Source organism: Protopterus annectens, chromosome 17.part0, assembly GCF_019279795.1.
Source record: "Protopterus annectens isolate FY-2018-M chromosome 17.part0, PAN1.0, whole genome shotgun sequence".
In the NCBI taxonomy this organism is placed as follows: Eukaryota; Metazoa; Chordata; order Ceratodontiformes; family Protopteridae; genus Protopterus; species Protopterus annectens.
Window position 1 is genome coordinate 496374397 of NC_056751.1, and position 20004 is coordinate 496394400.

At 39.8% G+C, this 20004-nt stretch overlaps 1 protein-coding gene across 1 annotated transcript in view; it reads left to right on the top strand.

Moving 5' to 3' along the window:
* Positions 1 to 19038, top strand: part of CCHR17.PART0H19orf81 (chromosome chr17.part0 C19orf81 homolog) — a 360271-nt gene extending 341233 nt beyond the window's left edge. Inside the window, exon 4 of the mRNA XM_044059194.1 lies at positions 18752 to 19038. Within this exon, the coding sequence (XP_043915129.1) occupies positions 18752 to 18962 (211 nt within the window). The 3' untranslated portion in view covers positions 18963 to 19038. The remainder of the gene's footprint in view (positions 1 to 18751) is intronic.
* The last annotated feature ends 966 nt before the right edge of the window (positions 19039 to 20004 follow it).

Genomic DNA, 20004 nt, shown 5'->3' on the forward strand with positions numbered 1-20004 from the left:
ACACAGAAGTGATACCCGGGGTAAACCTACGATCTCCCATCCACTCATCAAGATTCCTCTTGAAGAGAGTCAATGAGGGACTCTGCCTAACCTGGACTGGGATTTTATTCCAGAGTGAAGGGAGCCTCTGGGTTATGAATCTGTCCCTCCAGCATGTCCTATTTATTTCAGTGCTGAGGTTCAAGTCTCTCGAGCGTGGCTCGATGGGATTTGGATTTTCTGAGGTGCAGCATGTCCATTAATTCCGGGTTGGACATGGCTTTATACGTCAGGCACAGATCGCCTCTGAACAGGTGGTATGCCACTGAGTAGAGCTGGAGTTTCTTTAACCAGGCAGCATATGGCATCTGTTTGAGCCCTTTGATCCTCTTGGTGAGGTACTTTTGGGGTCTTTCCAGTTGCTGCAGGTGTCTGGTAAGGTACATCCCAAAAGGGGCATTGTACTCAATTATGGGCCTGATGAGGGATGAGTAAAGAGGCACGATGACCTCCCCTGATCTAGATGTGAATCCCTTCATGATTAGGTGGGCTATATAAAATGTTTTTCTAACCACTTTGGCCACGTGGTTGTCAAATGAGAGATTGCTATCAACTTGGGTCCCCAGGTCCCTAATTACTTCTTCTGAACTTAATGGATTACCACCTATGTGGTAATTTGTGGGCACTTTGTTTTTGCCAAATGGATGACTATACACTTTTGGCATTTAGCTTGAGGCCATGGCTCTGGCACCAGTTGTCTGTTTCTATGAGGCACTTTTGGAGGATGCTTGTGTCGGCTGGAGAGTCGATTATGGCACCCAGTTTGCAGTCATCTGCAAACTTGGTCAGCCACAGTCCTTCCATGTTGGCCTGTACCTCCGAGAAATATATACCGAACAAGAGAGGTCCCAGGACTGAGCCTTGTGGGACACCACTTGTAACTGGTTTGGAGTCTGACATGGCTCCAGCAATTCTAACCATGTGGGTTCTGTCCTTGAGCCAGTTTGTAATCCATCTAGTGACATAGGGGTTTATATTTAAGCTGGTGAGCTTATCTATAATGCCCGAGTGGGGAATTGTATTGAAGGCTTTTGCGAGGTCCAGTTAGGCTGTGTGGACCACCTTCCCCTCGTCAATGGCCTTGGTGACTGTTTCAAAGAAATCAACCAGGTTTAAGAGGCAGGATCTACCCTTAACAAAGCCGAACTGGGTAGGATCCAGTGTCTGTAGGTCCCCAATATCTTTATTTATGAGGTCCATGATGATCCTTTCCATAGCTTTGCAGACCAAGCTAGTCAGGCTTATGGAGCGATAGTTTTCAGGATCCGTTGAGGCACCACCTTTATGGAGAGGGACCACTGTTGCTGTACGCCACTCTTTGGGCACATATCCTATAGTAAGGCTGAGATTGAACAGTAGTTTTATGTTTGGGTTTAGCTCTTCTTGGAGGTCATGTAGGATGCAGCCCGGGACACCATCTGGTCCCATTGATGCTGTGTTTTTTGCTTTGGAGAGGGCGGCTCTTACCTGAGCATCTGAGATGTCAGGGGGCAGCACTTTGCTGGGATAGATATTTGCCCTTTTGGTGGGGAGGGGGTGGAGAAGTTTGCACTGAACCTGTCAGCTAGGATGTTGGCAAGGTCTGTGGGTTCAGTGTATTTTTTGTCATTTTGGACTAATTCTGAGCATATCTGGGAATTACCACCCAGGTTCCTAACATAACTAAAGAAAGCCTTGTGATTATCCTTAGTGTCCTGTGCAATTTTTCTCTCGAAGCTGGCCTTAGACAATTTTATGTGTGCCCGTAGTTTTTTGCTAATACTGATCAGTGATGCCTTCCCTTTTTGGGATTTTGCTCTATCATGTAGTAGCTTCCTCCTTCTATTGTATAGTTTGTTTATGGCTGGGGTCCACCAGACAGGACGTCTGCCTTTGGAGGATTGGGTCTTGGTTTTATTTGGGATCGCATGATCCATGCATTCCTGAAGGTGTTCATAGAATGCGTTTATAAAGGATTCTGCGGTCTGGGCCGTATTTTCCACAGGCCCGGGGGCTTTGAAGGATTCCACCTCGGTTTTGAGGAGTGCGAAATTTGCTTTAGAGAAGTTTTTCACTGTGGTTTTCTGGGCAGGGGGTGGGGTCGGGATGTGAATATCCAGTGAGATTAGTTTATGGTCTGATCTTACCAGTGAGGGATACACTTCTGGTCTGGAGCATAGAGTCCCCGTGTTGGTGATGATCAGGTCCAGTATGTTTTCCCCTCTTGTGGGAGTGGTAACATGTTGTTCCATAGCATTTGAGTTTATAAATTCTAGGAACGTTTGGGCTAGGGTGTTGGAGCTAGAGTAATGCTCCCAGTCTATGTAGTTCAAATAGTTCATAGGCGGGCAATGCTATGTCGACATTGTAATAGTAAACCTACACACACACACACACACACACACACACACACACACACACACACACACACACACACACACACACACACACACACACATATACACACACACAGATGTGTGTGTATGTATGTATATCTAGATCTAAATCTATATATCTATATCTATCTATATATACATATATATGTATATTTTATATATATATATATATATATATATATATATATATATATATATATATATATATATATATATATATATATATATATATATATATATATATATATATATATATATATATATATATATATATATATAGATATACACACACATACATACATATATATATAAAATATATATATATATATATATATATATATATATATATATATATATATATATATATATATATTAAAATCAAATGGAAAATGTTTTCTAGCTGGTTCCAGCCAAACAGCCTGCACCCATTTATCCAAGCTCTCTTCAATTCCTAGGGCTACCTAACCCTCATCACAACTGTGTAAATAGTGTAAATAGTTTCATACTTTAAAGGTGTGAATGTAAAGTGCTTTCCCCACATACTATGCAATGAGTGCTCACAAAAATGAACCTGTATAACCCTTAAGATCATCTACAATGATGTTTGTCTGACTATTGTGCAACACTGTATGTACCTTTGTTGCAATTTGTTCTAGATAATGTATCTTTACATTTCTATATTACTATAGCTGTACTGTATACTGTATTTGGAGCTTTTCTCCCTGGGCCTCCACTGAAAACGGGTCCCTTGGGCCCAGTGGACTTCCCTGGTAATCAAACTGGAAATAAATAAATAAATAAATCTAGGACAAATGTTTCTCTGGTTTTACTGTGTTTGTGTGAGTTACTATCCTATAGCCTGTCTGACTTCTCCATGAAGGCTCATTGTCAGCCATTTCATCATGTCTGCCCTTGGATTCCCCCCTTTCAGTGCAATCTTGTGTGAAAATGTTTTTGAAAGGGGTGCTACATAGGAAGCCTCCAAGAAACTGGTGGCTTCTCTTTGGGATCTTAATTTTATGTTGGAGAAACTTAACACTGTCTCTTTTAAAACCCACTCTTCTGGCTGATGTGAGGTTTTTAACATGGAAAACAGGTTTTCTGATTGTTCCATCCTCTGTAAAAAGAGTATCTGATTCACAAGCTCTTGCGCTGGGTCAGCCTTATCTTATCTTCCACAGAGACAATGTTTTTTTCAGAACTAATCCTTGTTTTATGCCAAAAGTGGTATTCCAAAAATCATAGGTATGGATCTAGTTTTTTAGGAAGGCCACCTTCTCTAATGCCTAGCTGCATTTTGATAGTCAGCATCCTGTTTGGCAAAAGCGGAACCTGGTGAAGGGGCAATTCATTAGATTCAGCAGATTGGTTTTGGATGATTTACAATTTCTTAGAGAGATTAATAAATCAAATGGTATGCTTAGAGAAGAAATGTTGGATGAGGTGAACAAGTTTGTCTTGGAGAATAAGCATTCCAGATATTGTCCTATACTCAGACAATCAGGTCAGATTAATGGTGAGAAGGATAAGGTAATTAACTTTACTCCTTCCTTAGCTGTTTATTCTCAGGCAATGGTCTTACCATATAGCAGGGATACTGATTCTCTCAAAGACATTGTCAGTAACCACTGGAGTACTGTGCTTGGAAGCCTTGTGATCACTAATAAATTAGAAGCAGCACCTCCATTTGTTTTCAAAAATAATAGGAATCTTAAGACTTTTTTTGAATGCAACGGAGGAGGCTATGAAAAATATACAATGAACTGGAGGATGAGGAAATCCGGTTCATGTAAACAGTGTAGACATTTTGGATAAGGCGAGTTTCCAGGTAGATGGCTTCACAGTTATGATTACTTTTAAGGGCATGCTCAATTGTGATACCAAGGGGGTGGTGTACATACTTTTTTGTTCTTCATGCACAGCATTCTGTGTTGGGAAAACTATAGGCCCTTTGAGAGTTTGTATTTATCAGCATTTATATACTCTAAACAAGGCAGACCACTTCAATGCCCTGTACAAACATACCCTGCAATGTAAAGATTTTTAAAAAAATTTTCCTTCTCGGTTTTGGAGATGGTTGAACACCATGTAATGTGTGGTGACTAGGAGACCTTAGTTGAAAATAATTAATTTTATTTTCAAACTTTGTTGAATGCCACTAGCCCTCAAGGATGAATGATTTAACCTCCATTAAACCCATTTTGAAAATTAAATCTGGGTGTCTATCTAAAGTGTGTCAAAGATTTTTGTCTGATTTTAACAATACTGGTCCATGGTTTATGTTTATGTATTTTCAAATGTTAATTCATGGTATATATATGTATTTTTTAGTTGTGAATATTTCATGTGAATATGTATTTTTTGTTTTAACATTTTAATATTTTATAATACTAGAAACAACCTTTACTAACTGCTGAATATGTATGTTTTTCACTATGTTCAATGGTCATGTCCTTTTAAGGACATGTTTAGTTTTTTTGGCACCATTTTTGAAGTTTTAAAAAAAAGAGGAAGGAGTTTGTTAGAGTTCAGTTTCTGATGAAGTTCTGTGAATGCATGAACGATAGTGCTAAAACTCTATTATTAAAGATCTTCTGAGCAGCATTTTTTATTTTTTTGGTTTATTTAGTACACTGTTTCATGGCGGTTTTGTTTATAAGATTATAAAAAAATAAATAGTTATTAACAGAGAAATTAACAGTTCCTATCATAGTATTTTAAAGGTCAGTTACAATGCATTTTGAATTGTATTGTGCTTTTACAATAAGTGTTTAACTGTGGAAAACTGCTTGCAATTTGTTTGACATGCGCTTCTGTTAATTGCTAAAGTAATATCTGAAGAATATACCATTACAAAACTTTGTTATTGTCCATGTAAGTTAGATCTTGTTATTAAACTTGTTTTTTGTGCATAAGACATAAATACAGACGTGTAGTGAACCTGTTGTTTTAGTAATGTTGGTAAAGGAAGAGTACCTGTCAGTGGCAGAGAGTGCTGCATTTTTGTACTGAAAAATCTGAACTTGTGGTCCTGAAAATCACATTTGTGTTAATTGTTTCTGTAGTTGTGTTGGTGGCAGGATGTTTTAACTACTGATGTCATGCAGACAGTACTATGGCAAGTGTCTGACAGCAGCCCTTTTATTTTTATTTATTTATTTGTTTGTCTGTCTTGTCTGTTTGTTTGTTTTCACCTGGATCCAGGCAAAGAATGATAACGTTAGCTATGAGGAAAATTGTGTACTCATGGTAGCACTTAGGACATATGGAAAATTGTTGTTTGGTAGAGGGGAGCCTAGACAAGCCAAAACAAGCAATGCTTGGAGCCAAGTAGTTGTTGAAATCAAGGTGGTTAGAGGCAGAAAGAGATTCACTTGCACAGTGCAAGAAAAGGGTAAATATTATGATAGGACATTATACAAGCAAGGCCAGGCAGATTGTATTTTCCAGGACCACTACAGGGAGGGCAGCTCTGAATATTATTAAGTTAACACCAGATGATGAATTCTTTCTGCCCATTTGTGAAGATGACTGTGACGCCCATGCCCTGGCCAGTAATCAAGAAGCCTCAATCCTCGCACTAATACCAGAGAGGGTATCCCACATAGGAAGAAAGAATAACAAATACACACACAGTAAAGTGCAATTTCCCTTAAGAGCACACAGATATCACAGTCAGTCTGGGGCTGGTTGCTCTCTTACTCTCCAGGTCCCCAATAAGACTCCAGACTGGCACAGCTATAGGGTCCAGATCTCAGCCTAGCTGGCAAGCTAACCTCCAGTACCCTCTCTGTTCAACCAGTGCTTTATGTCCCTGCCCAAGTAGCTGACACACATACACACTTTGAGATAAGTATTTATACAACTTCACAGACACTCCTGGGATAGGCTGGCACAGATTCTCCAGCTGTGCCCCTATATCCAGACTATATGGTAGTGATTACTGCCACCACCAGCTAATAATTATCAGCTACCCAAAGGCCCTTAAAAGGGGGTCCAATTATTACTGTGCAATATTATTATCCAATAGCAATGTAACTTAAGCAATCAAGGCTTATTGGAAGGGCTTATTACATGAACACTTATAAGCATGCAATGTACTCTAGTCTAGAGCTTAATTTATCTCCACATAAACCAGCCACAGCTGAAAAGGGTTTAAAATATTTAATAATAAATACCAAAAACACAAGACAATACTATTACACCACAGTGCTATTTAAGAGTTCAGAGATCACACAGAAACTTAAAATAATTCAGTAGTACAGTTCTGGCATAACAGAAAAACACTTAGTCTAATCTTTTTCTAATTCCTAGCTATTGCTACAAGAAAACATACTTATAAAATAACTTACTTAAGACACAGGCAGAGTGCTGATAAGTTGGATATCAAAACAAAAATGCTTAACAATCTCTGGTTCTCACTGTTTAAATTGAAACTCCAGTTCTGATAAACATTACAACATCTTTTTCATCCTTCCTGGAGTTCCTAGGCTACACATTAACTGCATTTACATTCTTTTACACTTAGAGCAATAAAGGACATTCCACATGTAAATTCTGGTCATTAACTTTAGCCTTAAAACACTAGGCAGGAAGCCCCCATCCAGCCGGACTGGAGCCGACTTGTAAAACATCAAAGGCAGTGATGAAATAATTTTAATTTCAAAAGACCAACAATAATTGCTTGATTTAGATTTCTTTACAGCAGATGCTAATGTTGCCACATTGTTTTAAGTTCAACTTGCACAGTATTTACAACTAATAGAATTATGTACAAAATTCTATTTGGCTAGGCTGACAGCTTTCCCCCATCTCTACCCAATCTTCACAATGATTATGATACAGAATGTCATGCGACTGGAATAATTAGAGGTAGCATGGACACTATTCTATCAGAACAAAGTCTGCAGCAGCATTTCCATTCATTTGATCTTGAAGATTGGTTTGAAAAATACACATTCTACATGTCTAACATTGAATGGCGAAAAACAGTGTTATAATTAAACGCATCACAATTCATTATTATTAGGTCAGAGCAGGACTTCAGCAGCAACTGAAAATGAAGGCAGTCTTCATGGTAAGTCCCTCCATAAACAAGCTATACCGTATGTGGGTGCAGTATTATTAATGTGTTGTAATGATTTTTTTTTACATTGTCAGCATCAGAAACAAACCATTCAACTGTACCAATAAATTTGAAGGAAGTCAGCAGTAGAATGGGTGTTGCTGAAGATGATGATGATATAGTTTAATTTACAAGGCACCCTGAGGGAAGTGACAGGCAGTCCCCCGATGTAATGACAGGCTCTCTTACCTTATAGCATGTTAGTAACTCTACAGAAAGTGAAACTGCATCACAAAGTCAAACACAGGGTGACATTCCACTCATGCTTGTACACCAAGAGCAAACATGCACTTCTACACCAGTGACTCCACTCACAGATGAACAGTCTGAGGATGAAGGCAGGCAGTCTCAGGCCACATTGTCCACAGTGCCAACATTACAAAGAGGTGCTAAGTGCAGAAATTATTTTGGACTAGTTCAGGAAACAAATAAGGCACTGTCAGCACAACAGGAAATGTGCTGTGGCATAGTTAGGCTCAAACCAGTACAACAGAGAGTCCTCTATAAATGGTTAGAGTCATACAGGGTATGGTAAAGATTTCAAACAGTACTTTGAATTGGCAGAGAAAGGATAATGCCATGGTTTCACTGATGCATAGCATGGAGGCACACCAGGCATCAGTTGTAGCCTCCATTTGTACACTGGTTCAGTTTAACCAGGGCAATGGGACAGGGGACAGTCTGCACATGAAAAGGAAGATCACATGATAATAACACCAGCTCTCAAGACAGTAATGTCAGCACTCACAGTGAGCAATCACAACATATTTTTCACATGCTGTGTCAATGATCATCTACCCTTAAGAGAACCTCAAGTTCCTGTTCAAGGTCATGGTCACAAAGCGCAGTCAGTTCACTGAAACAAGGATGTCCTTTCTCCTCTAGCTCACACCCTCGCATAAAATCACCTTACAGTTCTCATGATAGCCCATCATCCAGATCTGTTGCACCATCACCAAGCCTACCAATAGGAGATGTGTATGACTCATTTGATCTGGAGTTACTGTGACTTAAAATTTATTTATAAGTATGCTGTGTAATGAAACTAAGGTTAAGTTGGGTAGGGAGTTTGGGGTTTAGGGTAGACATATATGCGAAATGTATATGCAAAATTATTCCCTTTCCAGCTATTACTTTCACCATGTTCCGAAACTGCAAACTTGCATATTTGAGTTTAAAGGTGATTGTGTTGTGGGGAGGAGGGAAGTCTATCTATACATCCGTTAAGTGCATACATACCTCATCACTGCACAAATGAAGGAAGATTTTGACCGTATTAATATTTTACATGACAGTAAGAAAGAAATCTGATGTGCAGTGCAGCATAATTCTTTTAAAAATGAAAGTTACATTTTTCATTGCTGACAGTAATTAAAAACAGTTATTAAATACAGCATGTGCAAATGTTGATTTATTTATTGATTTGATGCCCTTTAACATCACTGCACAGGAATCATTGAACACACAGGCAAACAGCTAGTAAAAAAAGTATTAAGATGAGAGAGAATGTCAGATGAGCAATGACAGTAGACCATGCACCTCACACCATAGCCCACAGGTATCACCTCAACCTGTGCAGTTCATTGCTGTGCACCAGCCTGCAGCAAGATGTCTCTTACTACTCACCATTTGTCATAGTGGGACAAGAACTGGGACCTGCAGTGAAAACATGGAAAGCATTGGTCACTTCACCACCAGACCGGTACATAATCATATTATGCAGAATGCAACAGACAGTGAACATCTTACACACAGTAGCTGGGTCATACTGAAAAGTATCCCCAGACTCATCCAGGCAACTAAAACTGCTCCTCAGGAGGCCAAACAGCTTATCAATCACAGTAGGGGTTTGGGACTGGGATGTGTTATATACTTCTCTGCAGCTCCAGATGGATTTCTCACTGGAGTCATGAGCCTTGGCTCCAGTAGATATCCACCACCCCCTTACAAAAAACAAAAGAGAGAGAGCAAGAGAGAGAGAGAGAGAGAGAGAAAGAAGGAAGACAAAAATAAGAAAATACAGATTACTGTATAGCAATTACCTTTAGCATTAATAACAACTTAACAGCAAGATGACAAGACGCCCACTGGGCATCCTACCATGCAGAAAGAAGTAGTGGAATGAACTAGTGCGCCAGATATAGGAATCATGTGCACTGCCTGGATGTTGAGCAGAGCCACTGGTGGTGCATCCCATGCATCACACACTACTTGACAATTGATGGAATGGAAGTCCCTCCTATTGCAGTACTACTCATCTATGGACTAGGAGGGGCTCTAATTGCAACATGGATGCTGTCTAGCACACTGATTATCTCAAAAACATGTGCCATCCCATAAAAGGCATGCATAGTCTGAGCTTGGTCTTCAGGTGACACAGGGAAATATATGTACTGATCCACATGTGCCAAGACTGCATCCAGGAACTCCTGCAGTATCCTCAAGGCAGAAGTCTATGAGAACCCCAAGGTGTCCACAGACTGTCTCTTGAAGGTCCCCATAGCAAGTGTAGTGAGGGCTATACATACTTTGATGTCCACAGGAATAGGAAGTCCACCCATTCCTCCATAACCCTATGGGTGGCATCAAACATGCCCACTAAGACCCTTAGAATGTTCCTTTCCACTACAAACCTATGAAGGATTTCCTAATCAGCAAAGTTATAATGAGTAATCCTTTCCCTATATTTCAACCTTCTTGATGGGTGAGCACCTCTGGATGCAAGCAGTTTTTGCCCGGCCAAGACAAGCAACTGTGAAGTAGTAATAGCAAAACTCTCCATCAGAGATAGCATTTTCACCAAATTCAATTCTAATACTTTTAACGAGTCATCCCTTTCTATACCACATCTATAGCAAACACGGTAAAGCTGGAAGAGATGACTGTGAATTGCAATTTGCATAAAATAGCCATAATCAGTATAAAAACATTTGCATCATTTCCCATTACCATCTCATTTTCTGCTCATATGCATACCTAAATTTAGAGACACTGCAAATTGGTGTAATTGGCCTCTCTTAAGCGCATCTCAGCTGCACCTGTCTGCACTCTCCCCCGAATTCCCTAACGCATTTATAGTGCTGACTGAATATTGCCCTTAGTTTAAGGAGAGTAAAGTAATGTATACTGCAGTATCAATCTAAGAACTTCCCATAAGGCTACTGTGCAAATAGGAGGTCATGTGTGTCTGCCATGCCTTTCATTTGCTGCTATTTTGTTAAGATAGAAATATACCCAGACTTTTCTCCTATGCGCCTGTATTTTGCTATCATGTCAGATATCATTTTGTGCAGATATTGAACCTAACATTTTCTTGATTATGTGCTTTATTGCAGTGTTGCAGTGGGAATAGTTTTTTGATTCTGGCCTACTGATAACTGCAGCCCTTATCAGCTGTGGTTGATGAGTTCTGCAGAAAAGAGCTACATGGTTTGATTATCTTAAACAGAGGCTGTTTCTGAAGTCCTGTATTTTTTTCACTCTCTGAAGAATGTAAAGCTTTCTATACTGGTGAAAGCCTTTTGACACCATGACACCAGCATGGTGAGAGGTAACTTCCAGCTTTGTAAATATGTAACTGAAGGCAGTGACATTCTGACCTAAATGATGAACTGCCATACAGAAAGAGGTTAGTATTTCCCACATATGTTGATAGACATGCAGAAAGCATTTTCCTTTCATACTGTGTTCCGTAAAGGTTAGCGATGATATCTGAGAATATGAAACTGTCATAGGGTTGCCAACTTTTCAAATGCCCAAAGTGGGACATTTTTTGTAGAAACGTCAGATCTTGCAGGGCAAAGCATACCCATGGCCAATACAAAGGACAGAAATTCATGTTTTTGCCAGAATAAAAGCTTATTCTTGTAACATTTGAGTTGCTTATTCTATTTAGTATAATATTTAGGTGTTTCAAATACAAAATAAATTTTATGCAACTGTTAAAGAAAATATAGGAAATATTTTTGTCCTAAAACCTCAGGACATTTGCTATTTTTTCAATTTTTTTGCAGGACACAGCTGCCCAAAGAGGGACTGTCCCTCGCAAAGTGGGATAAGTGGTAACCCTAAACTGTCATAGTTTGGGTTATTCCATTGTGACTGACAGCAGTAGCCTGATCCACACAGCAGATAATAACAGCTTAATGCCATAAAGAAAAACTGAAAAAAAAAAAGAGAGCCAGAGTTTTTACCCAGTGGATGAAAAATATTAACAATTTAGTGTGAGAAAAAATATGTATCAGTCAGCTGCCATTATGGAAGGTATGTGTCAGCTTTGCTCTATAAATGGATATAAGCAAGACAGCAGAATAAAACTTGATACACTGAAGATGTTTAGCTAAAATATGGCCTTAAAACCTGCTTTCAGACCACAGCAGGAGCTATGTAGGGTGAGAAGTTTGTCAGTAAAATCATTATGGTCATGTTTTAGATATGGACTATGTTCGTTCTTATTTTTCATATGCTCACTAATTTTTTTTTATTTGTATCAGGCTATGCTAATGTCAGTTGTTGTGTTGTGTCTTTTGGCTTTTCCCAGTTAGGGGTCACCACAGCGGAACTCCGGTCTGCTAATGATTGGCAGTAGATTTTTACGTGCTGAGTTGCCAACCCTGACGCACAACCTTCAATGAAGGTATGCCCATTCATGCATGTCTCCACACAGAAGACGCCAATAGATGGATATCTATTTCTGTATGAGAAATGACATGTTACCAAAGCTGTTCTACCTCTTGGTTTTGGCTGCATATTTTTCATCTCAGTTACTGTAAACCATGTGGTTCCCAAAAGGTTTCATAATTTCACAGTAAAACTGCAGGACAACTATACAGTGATACCACCAAAAGTTCTTTTAGCCTGAATATTTTATGTAAGTACTGACTGCTTCAGCTGGAAATTACTAGCAAGTATATTACTATAGCAAGTCCCTAGGTTTTCCTGACATAGCCAACTGAAATGATCTGATGCAGTCATTTTCATTTCTCAACGGTTGTGTTTGGATCCCATCTTCAGGTCTGACTCTGCTTCTTCTTCCAGATCATAGAATACTTGAACTCTCGAACTCCACTCTTTACTCATAATTCCCACCATCCTAAAATACGTCAGATCTCATTTTCTGCCATTGTGATCACATGTAGATTGTGGGGTCTCGAAATTTGGGTGTAAATTTCAAATAGTTTTTGCTGGTCTGTAAGTTTAATGTTGTCTAATTTTCTTTAGATATCCCTTCTATTTTGCTTGATACTACTGTTTCCTCCCTTTAACCCTTTATATATATATATATATATATATATATATATATATATATATATATATATATATATATAATATGTATATGTTTTTCTCATACTCTTGAGTACTGATAATACCATTGTTGATAGTTCTTTCCCTGTTCTTCTAGTACTTTTATAGTACTTGTTTTTTACCATTGTTGGTAATTATTTCTTGTCCTGTCCTTTCTTTTCTATTTTCTACTTTCTATTTGGCTCCCTTACCTGTTCAACATATGAAATAAGCCAACTGGTTTTAAGAAATGTGTGGCATATAGGCATAAAACTCCCAAACTGGATGCCCACTCAGAGTATGTATACTGTCTAGTTCCTAAACACCTAGACTTTGAGTGTGAGATATGCAAGGGGTTCAACTCCCATGCTATTATAGACAGGAAGAACAAATGTATTCATAGGGATTACTTCTCTTTAAACATTCCTGTATGGCTTCTGGATTTCAACCCCCAAGAGACAAGATAAGAAGCTAAGAAGGGTGACTGTGTGAACACATATTCTCATAGGAGATCCTTGGATTTTCCTTCTGCCTCGACTTTGACTTCAGTTCCATCTTGAGAACCTCCAACTAAACTTGCAAAAAAATCAGATCTGACCATGTCATATCTGAAGTTATGATCTGAAGGATCCCCCCAGATTCATTCTCCATCTTTGATCTCAGAGTCAGTCACATCCAGGCTCCCTTCACCATTTCTTGAACAGTCTCCCACATGTCTTTCAAGGCCTTCTTCTACTGCTTCCACTCTCCGGTCTTCCAGGAACCTCCTCAAGGCAGATGTGAATAAGATGATGAAGAAGTTCCTCAGGATGCAGATTCAAATGGGAGTCCTTTCAGCTCTGAACCGGCCTGGTCCAGAGACCCTCCACAGATCCACACCACCTATCATAGGTCCTTCTCTGATCTGTGCTTCGGTTACCAAAAACATTGGAGTTATCTTCCTTGGATCTGAAGATATTGGCTTCTTCAACTCTGATGGTTTCTCTGAGCTGTCTGGTCCTGAGTACCTTGAAGCTAAATGGGTCTCAGAGCCAAAGCATTGGCACTTGATCCTGGGTGTTGGATTCGGATCTGAAGTTGACAAAGCCATCACTTCCCCTCAGAACATTGGCATTGGATAGCTCAGCTCCAACTCCCTCCTTGGGTGATTTGTCTGTAGGGCAGTGGGAGCTGACAATCCACAAGCCTGCTTTGTCAGACCCATTGGTGTCTGCTTTTCCTAGGATACTTTTGAGGTAGTGGAGAGAGTATTATCTATACCTAGAGTTCAGACAACTCTGTCCACTTTGGATCTGACTTTCCTGTCTCATTTGATTTTGCATCCAGAACCTCATTTATCCATTTCACCAGGACAGCCAGCCTGAACCAGTCTCCAGGTCACCGAACAGGCTATCGCTATTTCTTCCATTACCACACTGGACCATCCCACTGAGGGGGTCCCTCAGAAGAGAAAGTGCAAAAGGAACCACTTAGGTTCTCCACAAGAGTAGGTCACTGAAGACACTGCTTTTGATGAGGGGGGGATCCCCCAGATCACCAATGGATGATATCTCATTTGGAGACATTTTAGAGATCCTCAAACAAAAGAGTGGTTGGTCCGCAAAAAGTCTTCCCAAGAGGAATCAATGTTTCTGGAGGCCTTTGGGGCTGGCCTGTCAACCTCCTGGATTACTCTGCCCACCGATGAGCTCATAGATTTAGTCCTTCAATGAGGGAGGAAGGAACCAGACACAGTTGAGCCTATACCCACGAGACCAGACAAGATCCTTGCACCACTTAAGGATCGACCACACTGGAGTAAAGGAGTTTCTGTTTATGCCATGGTTGTTGGGGCAGCCACTTGAAAGGAACTGGCAGAAGAGAGTTCCTTTGTCCACCTTCCTAACAGTGAGTCTATGCATGTCTATGCTTCACTGACCTTCACTTTTAGGTCGCTGAATTATTTGGCACTTTTCCCAAGGCTTCAGAGAGATTTGATCTTTGAGTTTATTAAATCTCTCTCTTGGACCATATCTTTCAAGGAAGGGAGTACCATTTCCTCACAGTTGGCTATCACTCAGTTTATTTCTAAGTCATCCATGAGGCTTATCTCTCATGCTGCTGAAGGTACCTCAAAGGCGGCGGGTTCACACATTTCCATTAGAAAACAAGCCTGGATATGCCTGTGTGATTTTGTGGAACTCTTCAAATCTTTCATCAATGCACCCTTTGAAGAAACCTTGTTGTTTGGCTCCATAGTGAAAGACACACTCTATAGCTGTGAAACATGAAGGGAAAACCCTGTCTGCTGTGGGTATATGCTTTTCTACTCCTCAACGATCCTTTTCTAGAAACAAACAAGATGGTAGAAAGATGTGGTTCCAGGCATCCCAGAGTCCCTTTCAAGGTACATACAGAAAGAGTTCCCTGAGGGGAAGAGGGGGGGATTCAAATGGAAAACACCACCACCATGACAGAGGTTGTCTGCATAATCAGGGTTCTAGAGATTCATTCTCAGACAGATCCTGTCAGCACTTCTGAATGGAGGCTTGACTGCCAATTTCTGGAGGCAGTCAAGGGTCATTTACCCCTGCACCAGACAGCCTGTCTAGAAATCACAAAAGAAAGATGAGTCCAGAGGATAATATCCAGAGGTTATATTATACCATTTTCCCATTTCCCCCAATATAAAACAACATCCCTGATGTTCTACCCAGTCAGAGGGAAGCAGTAGCACTAGAAATAAACAAGCTGCTAGAAAAATAAGAGACATCAATTGGTTCAGTATACAAAGTTCTGAATGGTCATGCTTTAGTCCACTCTGCCATTTCTGCACAATGATGACTGGATGTGCTTGATAGATCTTCAGGCAATCCAGAAAATATCTACGCTTCCAGACGGAAGTCAGCCATTACCAGTTCAGAGCACTGTTCTTTAGTCTTACCGTAGCACCCAGGGTGTTCACCAAGTGCATGGCAGTTGTAGCAACTCACCTGAGAGTGCTGGGATTCTGTGTGTTTCCCTACCTGTATGACTGGTTCCTGACTGCTCCAACAAGGTATCAACTAATTCAAGCAAGGGTAAAAAATCTTAACTGAATCCAACTCAAACTTTGAAATTCATCAGTGCTCATTTCAATACAGCCAGTCAAATAGCTTCTTTCCCTCTGTCTTGGATTCAAATCACTCAATTCCAGGTCAAAAAGATTATTCAGAATTCTTCTCTTCCAGCATGTCTGATACTCCAACCCTTGGGGTCCACGTAAGTGGCAATCACTCTTGTACTGATGGCCAGGTTCCATATGAGAATCCTCCAATGGACACTTGCAACTCAGTGGTCTATTCTACAGCACTCATTATGCAGGGTGGCCAAGATATCTCAAGCTTGCAGGAATTTCCTTCTCTGGTGCATTCAATCCAATCAAATAAAAGAAGGCCATCCCTATGATCTCAGTCAACCCAAGGCCACAGTGACCATGGATGCCTCTCACATCTGGTGGGGGAGGGCACTTCTAGGGAAGGACAGTCCAAGGTGCATGGCCCACTGAAGAGGCCAGCACATATATCAATGTCCTGGAAATGAGAGCTGTTATCCTAGCATTGTGGGCCTTTCAAGACACTCTTCCATCTGGGACTATAGGTATTCAGATGGACAATATGTCAGAGGTTTGGTACATCAACACACAAGGGGGAACCACATCTTACCCTGTTTGTCAAGGAAGCTATTAGAGTATGGCAAACGGTGATCTCCAAGCACTTTCTAATATCAACATGCATCCCAGGGAAATCCAATGTGATTGCAGACAAGTTAAGCAGGTCCATTCTGATGCCTCATGAGTGGCCTCTCAAAATCAACATAGAGGAGATGATTTTCCATTGATGTGGCCAGCCATGCTGCAATCTTTTCACATCTCCCCTCAACAAGTATGTATGTTCAAAGTTTTATCATTTCAAACACAAAAAAAAAAAAACAACAGACAGAAAGTAACTGTTGTAAGCAAGGGGGCAAGCCCCCCTGCACCCCCCACACCCCCCGCTCTTTAAATATACCAACTCCGAGATCGCACTACAGTGCAGAAAGGGAATATTTCCCATTACTGCATTGTAGTGCGACTTGGAGTTGGTATATTTAAAGAGTGGGGGTGTGGGGGGTGTTCGATGTTTTCAGGTTCAAAGTTTCAGCAATTCAATAATGCAATAGGAACCCTTTCTGCATCCATCATAGTTTATCTTCCCATAAAATTTCCACTAGGAAAATTTATAAAAGTAAATGGAAAAGGTTTGTTTTTTGGGCTCACAAAAATAATTTAGACCCCTTTTCAGCAACAATTTCAAGGGTTCATGACTTTTTAGCTACAATTTTCAATGAGAGAGCCAGCTAATCAACTATCAGAATAAAATTAGCAGCCATTTCCAACTTTCATATAGGAGTAAATAATTCTACTTAACTTCTTCCAAGCTTTGTAAAGTCTTTTTAGAGGAATCTACTTATGTAGACCTGCTTTAAAGGATCCTACTCCCCCTTTGGATTTAAATAATGTCTTCAGGCCTTCACTCAATCCCCCCTTTGAACCATCAGCTAAGTATGATCTTAAGTTTTTGTCCTGGAAAAATGTTTTCCTAGTTGCTGTAACTTCTGCCAGAGGATTGTCTGAACTTCAAATGCTGCCTTCTAAACCCCCTCATTTAATTTTTCACAAGGTTAGGGTTTCTTTACGGACCAATACTTCATTTTTACCAAAGGTGGTGCTGGAATCAAATATTAATCAGGTCATCAATCTCCCATCTCTTCTTTCCTAACTTTTCAAAGGACAAAATATGTTACATCTTTTGGATGTCCACAAACAATTATGTTTCTGCCTTCACAGAACCAGATTTGAGAAAATCTCAACAATTGTTTGTTTCCTTTTCTAATTTAAAACTAGGCAAGCCAATATCTAAAGTGACTTTGGTCAAATGATTATCTGATTGTATTACCTTTGTTTATGAGGAAGTGGGATTGCCTTTACCAAAACCTCCAAAAGCCCATTCCAGAAGATCTATGGTGACTTTGTCAGCCTTTTTGTCTAGAACTTCATTGGATGATATCTGTGTAGCTGCAACTTGGGATAATCCTCGTAATTTTATTGCTCATTACAAATTGGATCTGGTCTCTAAGGGAAGAACAGCCTTTGGCTCGGATGTGCTCTGGAATATCCTTCTTTATAATCCTCCTGGGATTTAGGTTACTGGCAACTCTGTCCCAACTGTTGAGGAATGATTAAAAATGATAACATCAGGAAAAAGAAACATTATTTACACACCATATCATTCCATCTGTGTTGACCATTTTCATTTTTCCTCATCTTCCCACCCACCTACCTCCTCCTTGTCTGTTACTCCTGGAGAGATTAAAGTTTATTGCAGGAACTTTTGTTCCTTGTTTGAGCTCCAGCTTCCAATACTGTTCTCAGTTTCCACTGTTCTATAAATATGTGGGGAGCAAATTAGATCTAAGTTATGTTATAGTGGTGGGGAGTTATGGGTAAAGGGAGGAGTTTGGTATTTCAAGTATTCTACGATTTGGGAGAAATGTCCGAGTCTAATCTGAAGATCTGATCTGAACCGAATTTTGAGGAAGAATGAAAAAGGACAAGACAGATGGAATATTATGGTGAGTACATAACGTTTTTTTACAAGAATAGTCTTCTGTAGAGTAGCCCACAGTTTGTCAGTTAAATACTTTGCTTATTTTCACAAGACTAGGAGTTTTAACACACAACTTCTTCTGTGAGTTATCATCTGTCTAATGGGTAAGTTGAGAGAGAGATATACAAAGTGTTAGAAACAAAATTTTAAAAAAAATGTTCCTAGCCAAAGATAAGACTCTCAAAGTGGCAGGTGTACATCATTGTTTATGTTGCTGCAATGGTCACTATTCAATTATTGCATACTTTTCCATTTTTATACAGGTGGTTGATTGCAGTGTCTGACTTTGAGACAAGAAACTTATTTTTAAACTCAGGTCTTGTTGTCAAGGATGAATTCTTCCCTCTGCGTTGTTACGATGATGTAGTCATGGAAGAATACAAGCTCCAGCTTCAAAGAGCTATGGCCAGAAAAAAAATCCTTGATACCTTAAGTGGCACTGCTGACCCAGACATGCTCAGCAGTAAAAAGTAAAAAAGTGTCTCTTTGGCTTTTTCAAAATAAAGTCTGTTACCTATCATATCCTTTCTTTCATGATGAGTCAGACTTCTTTCTCAGAGTAATAAAATAAAAAGCTGGGAAAGTTAGTTCTCTACAGCTGCAGTAATTCTTATACAATGTTCCTTCATACGTTTATACTTTACTGGTCATTTGCATTAATTTTGGATATGATTCACTTCTTTCCTGCATTTAAAAACAGAAGCTTGTGGTTCAGTGTCACCAAGTCATCACAGATTAAATATTTAAATTCATACCTAAATAACATAAGTTTCCTTGTACTCAGTGAAGGATTCATCTTCATGGCTTACACACTCACTGTATTAACACAGTGATGTAGTCAAACAGGTGAATATATTCTATCTGTTGAGGGATATGAACAGAAAATATAACCGTCATAATTTACGGAGATTGCTGATACTGACACAAGGGTGGTACAGTGGTGCAGTGGTTAGCATTGTCACCTTACAGCAAGAGGTTCTCTGGTTTGATTCTTGGCTGGGGTACCTTCTGTGTGGAATCTCTATGTCCTCCCTGTGTTCACATGGGCTTCCTCTGGGTGGTCTGGTTGCATCCCACATTCTGAAGACATGCTGCAGGTGGATTGGGCAGTGTAAATTGGCCCTAGGTGTGAGTGTGTGCATGTGTGCGCCTTCTGAGGCAGGTTGGGCACCAGGATGACAAATCAACACTGTAAAAACTCTACTGCCACTCATTCTGCAGACTGATGATCTGTTGTGGCAACCCCTAATGGGAGCAGCTGACACAAAATGTAAAACTCATATATCTTCCAGTAATAAAAATACTCAAGTGCTTTGCTCATTCATTATGGCATTTTGGTTGTATCTCTCTTTTACAATGCTGCCAAAAATACTTGCTTTGGAAATATTTCAAATAATTTGTGAACATCACCAACAGAAAGGCCTGAAACATTTTTAACACACTCCCTGGAATTCAGAAATAATGCTTCCATGATTTTGGCCCACCCAGCAATATTTACATTATGTGTGCTTTAAGC